Genomic DNA, 21,310 nt, shown 5'->3' with positions numbered 1-21,310 from the left:
GCTGATGCACGGCCTTTCCTATGTGGAACCACCTTTGGACATACCTATCAGAGAATGCACACAATTTCCTCTAGCGTTTTGCTTTCAGTGATGTACCTGCATTAATTTCGCTTAATGCCGTAATGAGTTATTTAGTTTTGTTATCAACCTCTGCTTTCTCAATCTTCTGTCCTGTGAGGAACTGCCATATTCCTCCTCTGTAGTTCTCATTCCCCAGGGCATATACGAAAGCGTCCACGGTTGGCACACTCTTGGCAATAACAGCAGGAATCTGTCATGAGACAAAATATCTATTAACAGAAAAATGCAGAGAAGCCAATGGGCTGATTTCAGCCTAGGCTCAGTTTTCCTTTACCAAACAAATGCCTGTCTCCAATGGCAGTAGCTTGCTACCCACAGAAAGATGAGAGATAAAAGAAATTTGGTCAGTTGGAGGCTCTTACTCAGGACATTATAGTCTCCAGGAAAAAGAATTTATATCAGTATTGCCTGAAACTGGGATATTTCAGTTGAGAAGGAATAGAAGCACTTAGCAGGAGTGAAGGGTATGCTGTGGACACCTTCTGATGGATAAGTGGGCTGATATTGCTAACACATTTTATGTGGGATACTGAATACATAAGTAATACATTCGGTGACCTGAAACTGGGCTGATTTTTGGGTACTGAATGAAAGTTGAAAGGTATGATGTGATATTACTGAATACCAGAGACAGTCTTGGAGCCAAGACTCATAGAAAAAAGGAGGTAGCATAACCTTAAGAGTGATCAATTGCAGCTTCCCTGAGGAGAGAGAAGTATTAGAAAAATGAATGAGACGAATAGTCTCTTTAAAATTGAAAATTTTGAGCTGGTACTTGACTCTGGGAAGAACATGAAAAGCTCCTACAAACCATGAAGCAGCACAGGCTACAGATGCCTGACTGACCGGTGAAGAATAAAACCCTGACTTCCTAAATTGTTGCTTGATCAAAGCAGTAATATAATGCCTGTTATATCATTGTGCTTAGCTGTTTTGCTTTAAAAGTGGTAGATAAACAGAATGCTTTGAGGAAATGATCTACTTGTTACATATGTTACAGCAAGTAAAACCAATTGTGAGTTGGCATTGTTCCACAGGAACAGAGAGAGGAGACTAAGGAGAATGTCATTATTTGAATTCCCTTGGGTGGCATAGACGTACCATACGGTATTTTGGTGAAATGAACATCACATCTTCAACTGCTGCATAGAAGCATAAAAGGCAATAGGGACCCCAGCAAATGACCAGCGTCTTCAAGGGTAAACCAGCATTAAACTGAAAAACAAGAGCAATAAATTCCTTTGTGTTTCACAACCACACATTGCAACAAGTGGATGGGACAGTCATGTGAGACTGTGGTTCTTGCCTAGTAGCAGGAGAGGATCAGCCAGCAGGACATGCTGTATCATTGCTGCTTTGCTGTCAATGCTGGAGGTGTGCGAGCACAGCTCCTGCTGCATGGAGGGCTGCCTGTGCTGCAAGTCCCAAAGCCCTGTCCTTGGGGTCTGGGTTGGGGGTGGCAGTTGCTCTTGGGTGGAGGTGGCAAAGCACCTTATGGTAGGTCAGTTAAATCAGTGTGGGTGCTAGACATAGAAGCTGTGGTCAGCAATTGCTGCTGAGGGGTAGAGCAACGTGTAAATTTAAAAACAGATAAAAAGGAACAACATTTTGCTGACTTGGAGGGTTTTGCAGACAAATTGTGTGAAACCACTGCTGTGGCAGTGCAACAGATGGATGCAATGGCATCTGTGTTGTGGTAGTAAGATTCTTCTGTCCTTCATGTTAGGGCCTTATCCATGGTGGTCATGGCCAGCTGTTCCCAAGTATCTTGTACATATTAATGAATAAGGAATTTATAATTTATCCTTAAATTTTCTGCATCATAACTAGTCTGCACAGCTACAGAATATCATAAGAAAGAAATCACTCATTGAAAAAAAAAAAAAAAAGTAATAGACTTACAATAATGAACACTGAGATTTGTTCAAGAAATATGTAGAGGGCACATGTATTTATTCCAGACAGCTACAAACCATGCTGGTATAACATCCCCCTTGAGAACTCTCTGAGTGCAGGGAGCAGACTCTGCCTGCCAGCCACGCATAGTGCCCCAGACTGTATAGCCTGCACCTAAAGAAACAACTCATATAATTGCTGCATTACTTTCTCATAAACCTGCTGCACCAGAACACTTCCTTTTTTTCCAGCTCATAAAGATTTCTAGAATGTCCTCAGCCAAGTGTAAACACAACATGTATAGGAAGGCCCTTCTGCCCTCCTGTGTGTTTCCTTGCAGTACTGCAGTTCCAGCTGATTTCCTCAGCGATGAGCTAAGAGCCTGTAGCAAAGCAGGGAATAATGATCCTTCCTGAGCAAAGTTTCTCTGGATAAATATTCTGTTATGTTATTATGTTATATATGTTATTAGCAAATATTTTGCATGCTGCATACTTGTCTTGCAACTAGAGTTGGACCAGTGTTGATGGAAGGGAAGCCTCAGGGTCACTAGTCCAACCCCTGCTTTGACAAACAACTATTTACAACACTAGGTCAGGGCAGATGTGGCTGTCTGGTCAAATCTTGAAATCTCTAAGGATGGGGTTTCTACAAACTTTCTGGGTGGCCCCATCCTGTGGTGCACTACCCTCCTACTTCAGTAATATTGGGGAGTTAGCACAGAAGGAGTTGTATCAAAGCCTCTGCAAAAGAAATTGGCTTTTTTAAGGGCTTAGTCTCTGTTGGGTGCAGTTCTATTTTGGCAAGGCAGTTGCAGGGGCTGAGGAAGCTTTCTTACCTTAAAGTGCCCAGTTTTCTTGAACTTCTGGTGTATGGACTGATAGGCTGTGAGCATGATGAAGCCTGGGATGATGAAATTGAAAATGGACAGAGCAAAAAGGAACGTGATATAGTTTCTGGAAAGGGTGAAGAGGGGGGGGGGAAAGAGATTGTTAATAGCTCTCTAGGACATTTTGGTAAACTTGCTGTAAATATTCATTAACTTTTATTTTTAAAATTGCCCAAACCAATTTTGTTAACATTCTGAAGGCTGTTTAAATTGTGCCCTGCTATTTTGTCTGGGATGGATAGTGTTGTAGAAAATCACAACAGGTGTTTAATTTCTAAACCCAAGCAAACCTGCTCAGACATCTATGCTGGACTGCAGAAAACCAAAACCATTCTGAAAGATTCTTGAGTCCAAAATGCAGAAAAGCTTATAGATGAGCAAGGGAGTAGCAGAAACCTGAGCACAAGCCTTTCCCATGGAAGAAGCTGACTTTAGCTGTTCCTGCACACCGCTATGCGAGTCAAGGCAGCCTTGGGTCATGCCTTCCTTGGCCCAGCTGCTGGGGAGGGAGATCTGCCCCAGCAACAATGTCGGGGGACAACTGGGGGTTTTGGCGTGCTGCCAAGGTTGCCCCAGGGGACGGCAGCCTGTACCCCCCTCCCATGGGAACTGGCCCTGGCCCTCACCTGTCCCCTTTGCTGTAGTCCAGGGTGCAGCAGGTTCGAAGGGGTTCATAGTCATATTGCCCCCATCCCAGCAAGGGCATCACAGACCAAAAGGCAGCAAACAGCCATGCAAACACCATCATGGAGACAGCCGTGCTCCACTGCAGCTTGCTCCCTGCGGGAAGAGAAAAGGGGGTCTCTGTGCCCAGAACAAAACCACCGGGCAAAGCTGTCCAGCTCTGTGGGGACACAGCTGAGTGCCCTGGGCCTTGGGCAGTAACAAGCAGTTGTCTGTGTTTTGTAGCCTGGACCTGACCTGAGTCTAGAGGAATCAACCTTGCATAAAATCTGAAAGAAGCTTTTACAGTTTAGGAAAACAGCAAATTCTATTTTCCTTTTGTGTGCTTTACTTAGACAAATGCTGTATTGTTGCTCAGCTTTGTACCACACTGGAGATACAGCTGCTGTTACAATCATTATATTCTTGTGTTTCGGGAACATGCTTAAATGTTCAGATGAGGCAGAGAGTAGAAGGAACAGGATGATGCAATAAACAGTGTTTGAAGAATTAGAGCCCTGCTGCAGGGTGTGGGCCAGATCACAAATGTGACTCTGCACGCAGTTCCCAGCCCTTACCTACTTCCCTTCTGCCCTGCCAGGAGTGCAGGGAACTTCTGGATATATGTTCTAAATATATGTTGACTTATGTTCTAAAATCGCTGCTCATGAATATATATGTGAATACACACACACACACATATATATATACACAATCTCACAACAGATCTTGTTCTAAAAATTATTTTGCCCTGAAGATTGTTGTTTGGCCTGGAACAGGAAATATGAAGCTCAGCATTAGTAATTTTTTTCAAATTTTATGATAAAAGTGATCACTTGTGCCTATCTCAACCAGTTCCATAAAATATCATAGGAACAGGTCAAAGAGTGAAATGAAAAATTGGAAACTTCAGAAGACACAGGAAGTATTTACTCATGGAGAAGGCGAGCAGGCTTCCCTGCTGCTGCAGGATATTGTGTTAGCCTCGCTGCTTGCGTGTAAAAAGGCCTGGATAATTTTGTTATCTAAGCTAACATCCATAATCATGCCCATCCTGAATAGCACATGATGCCAGCTGCAACAACAAGGAGCACAGTGACTTTTCTCACTACTCCTTTCTAATCAAATCTCCAGTTAGGGAGAAGTAATGACGTAATTTTCGCTGAGATTGGGAAGCAATCTTATTGTCTGCCCTGAACAGCAGCATCATAGCAGTAGGCCAGGAAGATTCAGGCCAATTCTGACCTTTCTCAGAAAGGAGAAAGATTTGAAGTGAGATGCATGAGGTGCACAGGGTCCTGCCATGGGATCAGATGTGACTGACTCATGCGTAGAGAATATTTGGGGGCTGCACAGGCTGGAGATCCCCATAAGGCAGCAGCTCCAGGAAGGATTACAAACTCTACAGTAGCTATTTTGTGTTGTACTGTCCTTATATATTTTAAAGAAGGATGATAAAGTAGGTATGTTAGTGAAATTGCCCTTTTATAGAAATGCTGATTCTACCTCTGTCATTTTTCTTATCTTCCAGAGGTTCTTTAGGGAAAAGAGTTAGAATTGCATTAAAGATCAGCTTGGAAAAATTGTTTGATGCAAGTGTTCAAAAATTAGTTATGTGAAAAGACAGGAGTACACATTGCAATTTAAATACCAAGGAAAAAATAAAGGAAATACTTTTAATTACCGAGCAAAGCTGTCCAGCTCTGTGGGGCCAGAGCTGAGTGCCCTGGGCCTTGGGCAGAAACAAGCAGTTGTCTGTGTTTTGTAGCCTGTTTTAATATGGTAGTTACAAAAAAATTATTGATTGTTTTTTAGTAATTAAACACTTAAAAAAAAATTTACTAATGAAGAATGATTAATAATTACTAAAATCTGTTGTTTGTATGATTCCTACGTAGCAGATATACTTTGTCTGCAAAGGCTCAGATATTGCTTTGTAGCACTGACATCGCATGACTCTAGAATGACATAGATGAAAATAAAGAAATTAATTGTTTCTGATTTAGGGGACTGGAAATTCGAGTTAAATGTTTTGGTAACTTGTAATTATTTTTAATCTCCCAGTCCAAAGAAGTAATGTAGCCTAAGTTGTTTCTTTTAGAACTGCATCCTATTTAATTATATCCTCAAACAAACATATTAGAATTGTTACTCATCCGAGATTTCCATTGTTCTTGTAGCTTGGCTTTACACAACTATTACTTGAAATTCAATCAGAACAAATCTATCAGGTTTGTTTTGTGTTTTACATATTCTAGCGACATTTTAAAGGCGCTGTCAAAAGCAGCTACACTGAAACCCGGATCTGAATTGTGTTTCCTTTAAACCAAGCCCACTGCAAAAGTAGTTCTATTGCTTCGGGAATACAATTTTGTAAGTGGTAAGCCCTCCTGATATTCTGAAAAGAACAAACTAAATATTTTGTTTGTTTCTCAGCAATTCCTATAAAATAGTTAATACCAGTTATTTTTTGTTGTATTGTGTGGCAGAAACTTTGGTCTCTTTCCACCCCATCCTTTAATTTCATGGACTACTGCAATATCGTGAAGGTCTCAAAACACAATGGTCCCTGGCTGAGGCATCCTGGTGCCACTGGATCCTAGCCACACACCAGCCCTTATGGATCTTTGCATGTAAGGAAAAGACCCTTGTGTTACCAAAATTTGCCCTAAGCTGCTGGGACAGTGTTGGTGGCATGCTCAAGGCAGCTCGTGCGTGCCTGCAGTGACAGAGGGCAGCTTGGGGTGTGGGCTGGTAGAAATCCCACCTTCCCTGACGTTGTCTTGCACAGAAAAGCGGGGGAAGTTCCTGCTTCCCTGGCTCCCACTTTCATGGTGCCCAGTCTCTTGGTGCCACGTCTTCCTTCCAGCCCCATGTGCTACCAGTTGGTGTGCACGCAGGCAACATGAAAGTTGTGAGGCCTCCTACTGAGGTGGTTTTCAAATGTTTTGTGTCAAGAGTGGCTTTAATGAAGATTTCTATGTTTAATTTTCTGACGGAAAAAGCGCAGCCTATAGGACATTCTAGGTCAGGGGTGTCAAACTCATTTTCACCGGGGGCCACATCAGCATCGTGGTTGCCTGAAAAGGGCCAAATGTAATTTTAGGACTTTATAAATGTAACTACTCCTACTCCAAACATAAAATTACATTTGGCCTTTTGAGGCTGATGTGTTCCCCGGTGAAAATGAATTTGACACCCCTGCTCTAGGGGAAATCTCCCCATGCTGTCGGCTGGCGGTGTTGTGCCTCGGTTTCCCCTCTGCTATGGCCGGGGAGACCCACATGCTTGGCAGGGCTATGGGGAGCAAAGCTAGACACTTCTCAATTTCCATTAGCTTTCTTTTTTTTCCTGTATATTCCTATTTTTTTTTGCTTTAATGTTTGTGCCTCTTCCGTGAAAAACCATAGGAAAGGGTTTATTTTACTTAATTTTCCGTGGGTGTTAGGAAACACTGTTTTCTTATTAGATGTAGAATAAAGGGATCATGCAATAATGGAGTTTGGCACCAGGTGTGCCTCAACAGCCTGCCTTTGGAAAGCTCATCTCTGGGGCTGAGTTCGTATGTTCTCTCTCCTCATATTTGAGGTGTCCCATTTTGGACACTAGAAAAGGAGAGAATCAGAACTTACACAATTCATTTTTTCTTTCTGTATTTGGCCTTTTGCAAAATAAGATTAATGCTGAAATAGTCCTGGTGAAGTCAGCTGCCTTTTAAGCCCCCAGAAAACATTTAATGAATGACACATGAGAAGCAGCTAAAAATGTATGAATGCAAAATTAAACAAACTTGATGTTGTTTAATTCTACCCAGAAAAAATACAAGAATAACGAAAGAATCATGCTCCTTTCACATGGCAAAAATGTCTTCCCCTGAGGGGGCTGTGACAGCAAGAGAACAATTAGAGAGCAGTTCAGTTGTTTTCGTGCGGAGCAGGCCATTGCTTTACCTTAAATATCTTTTTTGGCCTGATAAAATTAATTGTAATAGCCATGTAGATCTTAATTCAGTTAAATGTCTATGTATGGAGTTCAGCATATAATTAGGGCTCAGTGCTGGCAATTTGGTCATATTAAGTCTAATCACTCTTGTGCTCTGGCTTGCTTTCTTTGAAAAGCAAGAGGGCAGCTTCTCTTTTCCAGACAATGAAATATTAATACAGGAGACTTATAATGGCTTCTGTAATTGATTTGGGACTAAAATCCCCATCATTTAAAGATTACTAAAATTGTGATGTCAAAAGCTTAAATTTTAGGAAGTGCTAGATAGAGCATGGAATCTTAAACCTTTTGATTATGCTGGCCAGTTTTTAGTGACATAATCATAAACTATTTCTCCATCTGTAGTATGTGGAGACACTTATTAATTTAGATTTTTAAAAGATTTATAAATTGGTCAAACATTTAGCTGATTTTCTTAGAAACACCAAAAAATACATCTCTGACACAATGGCTACCTTTCAACTAGATTTCAGGCTGGAGTTCAAAAGGAATTTCTCAAACAAAAGGTCAACAGATTTTCTAGGATGGAGATGTCCCTTTTCCTCATTCTTGCAAATGGTTAGGTTAGAATAGCTGATACATTCCAGAACAGTATTGCTTGTACCAGACTTGCTGGCATGCATCATTTAAAACTGGTGAAGTTTGTCAACGACTGAAATATCTGAAAGTCTTATAAGGGAAAATATGTATCTGTCATAAGTAAAATAGATGTTGGTACCTACTTCATCTGCAGTGCAAAAAGCACCTGTCACTGGTGCTCACAAGTGTTTTTTTTGTAGGAATAAGAAAGCTGCACTGTGTAATAGTTTCTTTTGTGCGTATCATTAGAAAAAGCTCTTTAAAATAACCTAATAAAGGGATTTTTAAACTCCATTAATTTTTTTGCTGTGGTTCTCCATGTTCATAAAGCTGTCTTGGCAATTACCTCGTGCTTCAGTGAAAATGCAAGATCTGTATAAACATTGACGTTTTGTCAGGGAAAACTGATGCAGGTGCAAGACCAGATGAAGGAAAGTGTGGCAGGGTGGCTGCAGTAAGTGTGACAGGAGGTAAGGACTCGCTCCTCATTTGGCAGAGCTGACAGCTGTAATTGGAGCAAATGGTAGTTTGCTAATCTTTGAATAATGATATAACAACCTAGATTTCCTTGAATGTTAAGGATTAGATACAATTCACTGCAATTCTGCTTCTTGAAATTGAATGTTGATGTGAAATCCTCGCTGACTTTGTTCATATTTTCTTTTGTAATATTGAGAAAAGTACTGTCATAATCACTTCAGATTTTCTATTTCCCCCCAATTCTTAAATGCAAGTGTAAAATCTAGATTTTTTTTTTTTTTTTCTTTCCTCTCAAAGCTGTAACTGTATGCCATGGTTATGAAAGGAAAAAAAACTGACCGGGATCCTTTCCCCCTCCACAACCTGCTGCTGGCAACGTGCTGCCTTCTCACCAAAGTGAACCCTATATGAGTTCGAAATGCCTTCAGCAAAGCTGTCTCCGTGGCTGGAGGCTGCCTGCTTTCAGCTGACCCCCTGGACACCAGCTGCCCTCTGCGTGCCTGGTCCCAGCTCCAGTGAGACCTCCCAGGCTGCTGCTTCCTTCCTCCCTTGCTATTTAATAACATAATTCATGACATTTTCCTCATTTGAATGGCCAAGGACGGAGAACTATCAATGTCTACCTTGACAAGTCACCTTCTCTCCTGAATGCGTGGCTACTGATAGACAGCTTCCTCAGAGTTTGCCCTTTCCTCTTTCACTGTCAGGCACTAATGTAACACTGCTTCTGCTTTCTCCTTTCCCCCAATGATCAAACTTTGAAACATAATAATCTGTTTCCCCATCTTGCAAGTGATTGACATTCAAACCCTTCAGACTCCCCTGCCTTTTCTCCTCGTATTGCATTCTTCTAGACTACAGATTTCTGTAGTTCTCCTTGCTGTGAAAGTAGCATCTCATAGGCCCCACAGCCACATTAGAGGATGAAAAAAGAGTTGCCCAGCATGGTTGCTGGGGAGGATGAAAGCAAAAGGAGGGAGAGTAAAATATCTTGAAACTCTAGCTTCTCTGTCATGTGTGGTGGTCATACTATTTTCTTCCATATGTCAATCAATATCAAACTGTTTGCTGGTGAGTGACTTGACTAGTTATCAATACATTTGAAAGACTAGCACTTTGTCCCCGAGGGTTGTAATGACTTCCAAATTTAAAAACTTGGTTAATTTTCAGGATGTTGGTGAACACTTTTGTGTTATTAGCATGCAGAATGGCTGAAAAGTCCCATTTATTCTCATCATCATAGTAATGTCTCACATTGTCATCAGTTCTTTCTTTCTCAGAAATATGGATAGGGTGTAATCAAGTGTCAAGCTGAGGAATGCCACAACAAAGGTTTTCTCAGAAATTGTTATGACATAACAAAAGGTTGGATATGGTGTAATTGAGGCTGAAAGAAGTACCAGTTCCCGGGAAATGAAGATAAAAAGTTGATAGCTTTGTGTTTAGGCAATGGTTTCTGTACCTTCTGTACAGGCATTTAACTCACACCAGTGTCAACAGGAGTTTAATGTATGGATTGAGAACGCAGTGTAGCCTGTAGGCTTGGTATATCAGTTCTATTAAATATGGCTTGATCTTCCTTGTGATAAGCATGTGAAGGATGAAACTAAAAGTGACTGTTTTTCCTAGATTAGCCACAGAGCATGAGCTTCTAAAACCTTCTGGGTTTTTGTTTTGTTGTTCAAAATGTTTGGCCAAACATTGCTGTTATTACCATCAGTAAGTAACAATTTGAGAAAGTAAAGCAGCTTGTGCCCTTAGGGTCTCTCTGCCTGTGCTCTTAATGCAGTATGCTCTTGACAGGAAGAGTGAATGACATGAAAGCATTAAAGTCAATGTTGCAGAGAGTAAAATGCCTTTCCACAGACATGCTTATTTTCAGGCTGTCTTGTAAAATACAGCGGCTACTCTTCTAGATCCAAACATATTTCAGTGTCTAGAGGGTAATGGTATGGATTTATCTTACAGCCTACATTACTTGGGACCTTTGTCTGGACATGAGGAAAAAAAATAAAAAAAAAATCCTTGCCTGAGCTGAATTCTTGACAAAAGTTGCAGAACAAAAAGTTGGCAACCTTTTCACCCTCAACAGCACTGTCAGATTGAACATGTTTGCTGTGTGCTCTGGGTGTGCTTTGGCACTTGCTGTTTTAATCACGTAGAGGCCGTGCCTGAGAGGCTGTGTGGATGCTAATGGTGGAGGGGATTGAAGTGCTGCAGCTCAGCAGTTTTTTCCCCAGCCAGCTTTTACACTTTCATTGAGAAAATATTTTGCGAAGTGCTCTGAGCAACCTGTGCTTTAGCACAGGCAAAAGAGGGCTGCATTTGTCTGTCAACATTGCCAAAGGGACACATTTTTTTGTGGGAATGGTGCCATCACATGGGGTGCTCTGAACTGTTCACTCTTCTGGAAAGGGCCTGGCTTTAGCAGGAAACATGAAAGCTGCAGATCTGCATGGGAGAACCTCATCCATTTCTCCCAGGTGCCAGAGCTCTCACACAACTGCCAAAATGGCCAAATGGTGCAGATTAGGGCAGTCCTAGCATTACGGAGTGCAAGGATGTCCTTTCAGAATAAGTTTGTATTTCATATCATGTCTCCTTCCCTTTTCCTAATGCAGGCCATGAGATTGTACACCCTGTGTTTGTCACTCAGTCCTTTCTAACTTTTGAAAACACTGGCTACTTAGAAGTAAACTGGAGAGTGAAGTGGGGACCGACAGGCACTAAGTTACTGCATTTACTGTGAAAGTTGGCGTCTGGGGAGAGGTGAGGCCATGTGAAAGCTCACCCATAGAGCAGTCAGCACAAGACTATCTCATTTGACAAAACTGAACATCATCTCTCTGCACCATATTCATAAGAAAGCAGGTTTTGCCAGCTGTAGTGCTCACAAGGCCGCTAGTTTGTTTTACAGCAGATGATGATGCCCCTTGCTATGCTTCTCAACATCTGCACTAAAAGAATAAAGTTATTCCCCTGTTCTCCCCATCTACAGTGGTGACTGGAGCACAGCTGGAATCTCAAAATGAATCCTAGCAGTCTCTGCAGATGCTAAACCCAGCTCAGCACTCTATTCAGCAGAAATTTCCACTCACATTACATATATGCACAAATCCAGCACTGCCAAAGTTTGAGAGGAAGTTCTGTGACAAAAGAGTACATCTATCTCTATAAATCCATATATCTGGCAATCCCATCAATCTCCATTTCTTACCTAAATCAAAAATATGCTTTCATAAGTCCACAAAAAAAGGCAAATTTATTTTCCTGGGTTGATCTTCCTGTCTAATATTCAGTTTGCATTAAATCCAGCTAAGATGTCAGAGTTAATTAAAAACTAAATTGCAAGGAAAAAACCCAAAAAAATAGCCTTCACTAAGAGAAGAAATATATAATATTCCTCCTCTTATCAGTACTGAAATATAGCTCTACCACTTCTATTGAAACTTGCAGATAATTTGCTTGGGAACAAATGTACTGAGTTCCAATCTTCATAAAGTGCCCTGGAACATAGCACAAACCCCACAAATGGCTCTTGCACCCCAAAGTGCCTGTGTGTCACACAACAGGGCTGCTGAGCTCTGTCCACCTGCCCATACCTCTGCATAAGTGCTTTGCTTAGGCTCTGTTCCAGCTGCTGTCTCTGCAGAGGCAGCTCCATAGCCTCACCCATTTTATCTGTAATTAGTAAACTCTGCATGGGCATGAAGATCTGTTTGGAACACAGCAGGGTGCTGGATGGAAGCTGAACATGTATAGATTTTTATTCAATATGAAGAGCTGGATTTTATTTGAGAGACTGAAAATTACATATGGAGAAGGTGACAGTGTGGTAAGAGGGTATAAACTTGGATGTGATCTGGAAGAGGAAATATCTCCTGAATGTGGCTGGTTAGTGCCTCCAGTATGGGAAGAGATTGTTTATATTTGTTTATATTTGCTCTGTCTCTAGTGTGTAAGATAAATAAATGTGCATACAAGATATACAAATAATAAATATGTGCTGCTTTGATCCTCTGAAATCTAAGCAAGCTGCCTTATAGCAGGATCTGGGTAAGGCTGCTGGTTAAATTGTAGCCCTTACTTGTACAGTAGTGATGATATCGGTCCCAGGCAATCGCAGCGCTGGAGCCAATGCTGGCTAGAGCTGTCAAGAAGCCCTGGAATCCATGAATTTGACAGCCGTCAGAGCCATAGGGCCAGTATCTGTAAACAAACAAGGAATATGTTAAGAAAAAGATAGAAAAAGGTGAAGACATGTTTGGAAATTGCATTAATGAAGAGGGTAGAATGATAGCCCCTGCACATGTTGGCTGAGAAACATTGTGAAAGCTGTTACTGTGGTTGTCTTTAGCTATTTGATAGCATTTTTCTTGCTGTGGTGTCTGATACAGGACATCAACTACTTTTAATATGGAGAAGGAAATATAACCTCTCATTTACACGTTGGCAATTTTTTTTTTTGTTTCAAATCTACATTTCATTCAATTATCCATATCTTCAAAATCTGCATCCAGTGGGAGCAGCTGATTTGCCAACATGTGAAAGCAACACATGTAATAACCTTTTGGAGAGTCAGTCTTCACCATGCAACACAGTACAAAAGCTCACAACAAATAAAAACAGTCCTGATAGCAAGACCAAAGCCTCCAAGTGTATTTGCAGACATAGAATGAAAAGAACTGTGAGATGGTCTCATGTAGCAGACATCTGCTGACATGTGCCTTCAATATCCTCATCACCCCTGGCAAGGAGCTATGGCATTTTTTTCTCTGTGTTCCTCTAAGCTCACTCTTTAAGCTCATAAAGATGGCTGTGAGGTTCCTTTCTCATATATTTACAGAACACCAGTTTAATTCATTGGGAGACTACCCCTGGAAGTTCCTTTGAACAGGAGATAGCTGACTTGTTGGGAGGCTGGGAAACTTCTGCTCCCATTTAAAGGAAAAGGCCTTGCAGTTGTTAAAACCAATCTCATTTTGATGTTTTGACCTTAGCTTTTCAGCTCCAGTTCAGTAAAGGCATCTCTATTGACTTCAGTTAGGCATAAATGTCTGAAGCATGAGTGACCTATACAGGAGGTAAAATAGTGTTGAATAAGGCCTCATTGGAGTTTATTAATGACTTGTTAATTTGCAAAAAATGTTTTCATATCCAGTAAGATAAAATAAAATGGTCATGTTGTGGCTCAAAATATATTTATCTTCTCTATCAAAGGTATTTCCAGGGTTTAAAAATGTACTACTTGGGTGCAATTTTTCATCAGATATTTTATAAGGTGGTGGTTTTTTTGAGTATGGTTTGCTTGTGATTTTTTTGTTGTAATTATTCATTAAAATGCTTGATATTGTTTCTGTCTTCTGATTAAATGATTGGCATGTGTGAAAACATGGAATATCAAATGTGTCATAACTGATGTGAACTCCCTGCTAACAGATATGCATTTTCATTTTCCACAAACTTCTCAAATAATTGCTTTAATGGAAAGGTTCGTAACAAAACAGAAAGACTTGCAGATAAATTTGGGCTCAATCTAGAGGCTAAGTCAAATGAAAGTGTACTACTATTTTGATATTCAAGTAGCTTCTAGAATAACCACTGATAAAGCTGCCTTGTTAAATGTCTTCTATAATCAGTCTAATAATCTGTCAGTGATTATACACAGTAAAGTCTGCTTTTTCACCTGTCTGGCAGAACTATATAGAGTTTCAGTTTACTGTTTCAGATTGAGGGAATAAAAAGGTTGATTAGGGTGGTATGCTAGAAAGAGAGTAATTTAATTAATTTGTTCTCTTAGAACTTAAGCTGCTAATTTTCCTGTGGTCCTTCTGGTAACCTTTAGGAAAAAGAAGACATACCTTAGGAAGCTGGAAAAGGCAGCGATGAATGCATTGATGCAGATCCCGCAGTCAGCCAGGGCAATGCTGACAACCAGCAGATTGCTGGGTGTTCGGAGTTCTTTGATTTTTCGGAAAGAAATGATTGTCAAGCCATTTAGACAGAAACCAAGCAGGGCTGAAATACAGAATTGAATGATGTGATTCAGCTGGAAATGGAAAAGATCTACAACGATACTGCTGTTTTCTTTAATGAGAGAAGAATAATTACTGTAAAAACGTATGCACAGGGAATGTATCTGTAGCCGTCACAGTCTGCATGCAAGTTACAAAGACTTTCAGGAGAGAAGTCATAGGTGACAGCTAAAGCCAATGCTTCAAACTGCATCAGGGATATGGCTGGTCATGTGGTGCAGAAATGGTTTAATATTATTTGTAATTCTCCCTTTTGTTTTAACAGAGAAATCTGACTGTCAGGCTCCATCCAGGAATGTGAGGGTCGGAGCAAGGGAGATGCGGAGGAGGGTGCTTCAGAGGGACTGACAGCCAGCACGTGCAGCTGGTGCACATGTCTGCTGGCATGTCTTTGGTAGAAGAAATGGGTTGTGTTTAATATCAATGTTTAATATCAATTGTAACATTCTTTTGTGTTTAAGCACAGAAATCCCTCAGTCGCATTTCAGTCAGGCTGCCCCCCTTTGGTCTTCAGTCTAAGGCTAACTTAGACAGTGCTTGACTCACACCAGCTCAATCTTATTACTGCCCTTCGTCAATAGACTATACATGGAAAGGAATAATCTAATTATAAAAAGCAGTCACTGACAGATTTAAAAAAATAAGTTAGTCCTCGGAGAGAAGCATCCAAGCAACCCCTGCTATTCACCCAGCACAAAGCTGTGCCACCCTGAAACCTATTCTTCAGTGGTTTAAACTCAAGCTTTGTCCTTCAACATCCTTTTCAAGATGACCCTCCCTCTGATGAGGCTCTGACTCAACGTCCTGTCTCTAAGTCTCAGTTAGATGAGAAGCATTAGATCTTTTTCTTTGTGTTCTTCTTGGAAAGAGAAATGATATAGCATGGAAAAAAATCCACATGGCCTAATTCTGTAAAGCAGTGTAGTTACTTATGCTCATTGTCTTAATTCTGCAGTTACATAAGATGGATGATTTTGTGCAGTCAGAAATCCTGCTCCTACCTTAATTGCATTAATGGCTGATGGCATAACCATAGTAACAGCTGATGTGCATTTTTCATTACACAACATATAACAAAATATTTCCAGAAGAAATATTTGGAGCTGTTCTTATTTCCTCCTTGCCAGCTTACCTCCCACCCACAGGGTAAAACTGCTACCAACTCTCCCAAATGCAGTGAAGCCTTTAGATGAGGCATGTTGTGACCATATTTAAAGTAAGCTGGAGTTATCACTGTATGAACTTTCTGTCTTTCCCCTGTTTTTGAAGCTTCAGGCTTCACCTCACTCTGCTTTCTTGAAGGCTAGCATGAGTGTACAAATAGAGAGCTTACTAAATTTTTAAAAAAAGCTTTGAGTTTTCATTTTTAGAACAGCAAATGTGTCTAGTTAATAAAGTGAACGCGAGGTTTTCCTGTTCCCCAGAATGTTTTTGCAAACTGCATTTAGAAGTTTCAGCAAAAAAGGAGGTCTTCAGTGCGTGTCTCTCAGAGTCTTTGAGAAAGTTAATTAATCTTTAATTATTTAGTTCAATCTTCTAAGTCAGATGACAAAGATAAAGTTTTATTGCCAATCTTCTGGGTGCTTTCTGCTTAAAAGCCTTTAGAAAATACTTGTGTTTAGTACAACATGAATGTGTTAGACACATCTAGGTTTAAGTGAAGTTTACCAGCAGCTACAACTGCATGGCCCTGGCAGGCTGCAGCCCCTGGGCACAGGGGCTGGGTGGGCAGGTCAGGGCCATTCCCCAGCAGGACCCCGGCTGTCAGGATCCGCCAGCACCCAACGGTGTCCCTATTCTCCTGCTGCTTCTCATCCCTCAGTAACGAAGTGCGAAGTCATGCCAGGACCTGCCAGTCCCTCCAGAAGGCTTAATGGCTCTTGGCCAGGTTTAGACCTGAACTCTCTGTTTCGCTCCTGGGCCAGAAGTAGGAACTTTTTCCTCTCTCTCTCTTCCAAGGAAGATTTTCTGACACAGCTCTTTCAGCTTTCCCTTGCAGGCAGATACAATGCTGCCTTCCAGCTGAGGTTGCCTGCAAGGAGAGGCTGAGCAGCCTCCTTTCTCCCATGCTCCACATTCCTGGAGTGAGCTCATGAGCATTTATCCCATTCAGATGGTGCTTATGGCTTCTCCTCTGCTGTTGGGCGCCAGGATCCCTGCACACCCAGCTGAGCAGCACTATGCGGGGAATGGGTCTTAGGCCCTGACTGGGGTGTAGTGCAGAAGAGACACCAGTGAAATAATCCTACCTACAAGCCCGTCCTTCCCTAGCTGCCAGGTACATACAAATTCACAGTTTTGTTTCAGTCTCTCAACAAAGTGGCACATGCCTTAAGAAAAGCCCACATTGCCTAATGAAACAGATACAGTGTCCTACCGTAAAATTTGCTGCTTAACACTGTGAGAGCTTTTGAATCTCATGCAAGTGTATTTCTGTTTGTTATTTTTACCCAGCAGCCATTAATTGCAGCACTACTATTTTGGATTCTGGTTTTAAGATGGCCATCACAACCCACAAAACAAACAGCCCAGTTTTATTGAGATATTATCAGTCATTTCAACATTCTTCCCCAAGAAAGATAAGATTACCTTTAAAAGTCAACAACAAAATCTTACATCTCAAAGTCTTGATAAGAAAGCTAAGTATCAAGTACTTCTCTGCCATAGGGCAGCTATGTATACAGAGCAGATCTTTAGTGCAAACAGTTTGCAGCTCACACTGATTTACTCACCAGAAGTACTACTGGTACAGCCACACTAACCCCCATAGGTCTGGATCAGTGTACCACAAATGCTGCTGTTTGCTTCAGTTTTTCTTTAGTCTCCCACCAGGAATAATAGGGACAAAAATCTTATTGCTGCTGAGGTCCCACACAGAGCTTACCTTCTACCAGCAGCGCAGTGCCGATGGCAAACACCTCTAATTCAGTGAAGCCTTCAGGGAGCGGGTATGCAGTGACCATACTTGCGACAAAAATGCCAACAGATTTAACCTCTGCCCTCTGTTAGAGCTGTAGGGCTGCCTCCTCTCTGGATCCCCCTTCTTCCACTAGCCCAAGGCTTCTTAAAGGAGCAGCTCACGTGCAGACACATGCTTGTTATTATATAAAAGCTTTGGGGTTTTTACTCCCACCACTACAATCCCCACAAGAATGTTATTAATGATGGGACTAGCATCAACCTGCCCTCCCCCTTCCCCTGCAAATCGTATTTCAGACACCAGCAAAATGAAAGCTTTCATTGCAATTACAACAAGTTCTTTGTAGAGACAAGATTAAGAACCCTGTCCAGTTAATTCTGCAACACTGGAAAAGAATTAAAGGTTGTGGAACGAAGGAAACATGTAATATATAATTGGGGAGTGACCTGAAAAACAAAGGGGCACTCACTGAGTTGATAATTAGGAGAAAAAGTATGAATCGAGAATCTCTGCAGCATATAGGTCTTCCCCTCTCTGCTTTTCTAGAAACGAGACAGTGTATTTTTCTGGCAATGACTATTCTGTATCTTAACATATCTCCATAATCGAGGCTTAAATTAAGGTTCACACTGGCACAGTCTGATTAAAGGCAAACACAAATTACTGATTTTGTGCACTAGACATACAAGGATGTATGCTAGCTGCCCAGTGTGAGTCCTCACAGGAATTACCTAGCTGCCCTTTTGGAGATGTTTGAGGACTGGGGTCTCGCTGTTGTGTGGCTCTGGAGTGTGTGCAACATGTGGTTGTCCAGCCTCCAGATCCTTCCCTGCCAGCTGAATTCCCACCACAAGCATACCACATGACAGATCCCAGATGTGCATAATTCCTTGTCATTTCCCAGCAGGGTCAACCATTCTCCTTTCTGGTAGTACTGATTGATTAACTAACTCTCTGGGAATCTGAATTCCTGGATCCTGCAGAATGGAAGACAGCAGCTTTCAGAGTCTGAGTGAAAAAAAGTATATGTTTTTAGCTATACAGCTATTATTGATGTAATTTTCTATACCTATCAATTAAAAGTGAGTAACTTGACCATGGTTCTCAATTTTTAACCTACATTTAGAGTAGCAATAGCTATGATAACTACTAGACAGGGTTGTTTTCTATTAACGGCAATTTATTACACCCTTTGTAGTGCATTTGTTTCCTTTTTCTTTACTTCTAATTCCTTACTACTTTTCCACAGACCTACTCATTGCCTTAACAACAAGGTGCTACTAGAACAATAGTTGCTACCTTGACATGTAGCATTTTTCATCCTCATAATCCTACTGCAAAATGGAAGCAAAAAGAGAGCTGAGGCACAAGGGATATTCCCCCAGCTCAGACAGGGTGAATTGAAACATCTCAATTCAGCAGATTGAATTTGCTCCAGATATGGTTAGAGATTGTTCATGGTTCTGACTACACAGTGGAGGTGCATTCACAGTCAGGGGTCTGTTGAAGACAGGGGTGGATTTTTTGCAGTTTTCCTGAAATCCGTGCTTATAGGCTGTGATGCCCAGAGAAATGATTGAAGCTTCAAGGTTGAGAAACCATCTTACTGTGTTTTGTGATCTCTGGCATTCAATTTACAGCTGGTTTTGATGTAGGTAATTGCCATGATGGATATGCTTTTGGATTTTGAAGTAGGTTTCAGAAGGGCATGATATTTGTTAGGCTATACAGATTTTGGTTTAAGCAGAGCAAAATTACATTGAACCACATAAATCCATCGTTATGTTTGTCTTTCATTCACCTACATATCTTGATGACAAAGAAGGTGACAGTCCTGCCTTCTAGCAGGGAAAATGACTGATCTAAGCCTGTGTTTTAATAGTGATCCATTGTGTATTCTTGCAAAAAAATTAGTGCTAGATCTTGTAAATGTACTGTAAATCTTTTCAGTGTGATAGTTTTGAAAATAGACGGCTCATTGTAATGCTTGTCAACATGAAGCTGCACAGCTCTTCTAGACTAGGGATAAAAACCATGGATATTGTGTGAACTGCCCTCAGGAGGGCTGTCAGGTTCTTTTGGTTACCTGACAGTGCACTCTCACTCCCAAGCAAACATCCCAAATGTGTTACACTGCTGGTAATTTTTGTGGTGTGTATTTAAGTCTGTGGTGCAGACTTTGCTCGTTCCAAAACTTTGTTCATGAAAGTAGGCTACTCCCCCAACCCTTTTGGATTTAGCAGATCTTTATTAGCTTGAATATTACGAACTTGTTGTCTGCTTTTCTTGAATTATCTTAAAAATTTATGTGTCTAAACCTTATTTACTTTATCCGTGCTGAGTCTAATAACACAAGTCAGTTGCAGGCAAGGTTTCCAGTGGTGGATCAGCATCTGATTCAGGTGCAATTGGTATCAATAGAAAATTTATGCACCAGGGTCTCAATATCTATTGTTGATGCTGTTAAGATGACTTTCTAATAGTTCACTGGGATAGTATGGGATGACGTATGGTCCAATGTGGCTGCTAAATTCAGTTAGTTTTGAAGGGTTTTCTTCGAGCAAAGAGGAGGTGTAAATAGGGCATAAATTATTGAGTTTGATAGAATCTACTAATGACAGTTCTTTTTCCAGCTGGTAAAACAAAGCTGTATTTGTTTCCTTTCACTCCTTTTTATGTAAGACTTAACCTCACATCATGTATTCCTGTGAAGTCAGTGAAAACATGCAAAGGATAAAAGGTTTGCTAAAGACTTAAATTAAATCCTTAAATGATGAAGTTTTTAGTGATCCCTTTCTACTTTATACACTCTTTCGATAGCTACTTGCTATTTCCAAATTCAGGGGAAAAGGTCTTTCACTCGATGTTATCTTGCAACTTCATAATTTGAATTGCCACTGATCTCCTCTCTGTGTCAATAAAACATCTATTTCATTTTACCCTCTCACTTTAGAATACTTCCCTTGTTACTAATCTGTTTGCAAGGAACATGCAGAAAAAAGGTCTGATAGGTTCTCACCAGATGTCCCCATGGATTTCATAAGACTGTATGGATTTGGTGGGAGCACATTAATCTTTGTAAAATATGCATTGGTACAAGCACAACAAAAAAAGCTGCAGTGCAAAGATAACAGAGTGCTCATGCACTCTGAATTTTCTCCAAGCAATCAATGCAGATTACTGGCATACTTTTTTATGTTCACAGCAAGAATTTTGCTAAATTGATGTATTATTATTCCTCTGCCTCCCTAATCCTTTCTTCTGATTCAGTTTTAGCCAAATTGGTTTTGACTTTTTATATTGAAAAACACCTTTAAATGACAAACTGCAGCATTTCAGCAGGAGCAGGCTGGGAATACAGCCACACAGGACTTCTGTTTGATATCACAGAAATGAGTGGTAATCTTGGTCCCCATGGGAAATGCTTCTCATTGAGGAAGGGAAACCAGAATGCGTGTTGTATGGAGACCTTCTAGTTGCAGTTGTGTAGATTTGTTTTGATTTGCAAGCAGCCATTGAGAATATGCTGCAGACTGTAAATAAACACCTGGCACTGGTCACGGGAGGGATGATACAGGGGTCAAGGCTGCAGAGCAGCATGTGGATAGGCCTCAAACCTTTGGACCATCCTGCAGCCATGCAATGACCATTCTTGATAGGACGCAAGGGCTTCTAGAGCAGGGTTTGTGCTCTCTGAGGACAAGGTGAGGGCCAGGGGTGGGAGGTGCTGCCTGTGCAGAGGAAGGTGCAGGAAGGACTCACTTG

General features: G+C 41.1%; 2 protein-coding genes across 2 annotated transcripts in view; one reads left to right on the top strand and one right to left on the bottom strand.

The window, feature by feature from the left end:
* Positions 1-21,310, top strand: part of NCOA4 (nuclear receptor coactivator 4) — a 397,571-nt gene that overhangs the window by 270,807 nt on the left and 105,454 nt on the right. The gene's annotated exons all lie outside the window — the stretch shown is intronic.
* RGR (retinal G protein coupled receptor) lies at positions 128-17,588 on the bottom strand (the record flags this gene model as incomplete). The annotated part of the gene is made up of 7 exons (XM_082052231.1): positions 128-271; positions 1,183-1,296; positions 2,816-2,933; positions 3,493-3,646; positions 12,678-12,799; positions 14,452-14,608; positions 17,510-17,588. 7 exons carry the CDS (start codon positions 17,586-17,588, stop codon positions 128-130), a joined length of 888 nt encoding a protein of 295 aa, XP_081908357.1.

This window comes from Streptopelia decaocto (genome assembly GCF_964273445.1).
Source record: "Streptopelia decaocto genome assembly, chromosome: 5".
In the NCBI taxonomy this organism is placed as follows: domain Eukaryota; kingdom Metazoa; phylum Chordata; class Aves; order Columbiformes; family Columbidae; genus Streptopelia; species Streptopelia decaocto.
The sequence above is the reverse complement of the archived record's forward strand: the minus strand, read 5'-3'. Positions and strand labels throughout refer to the sequence as shown.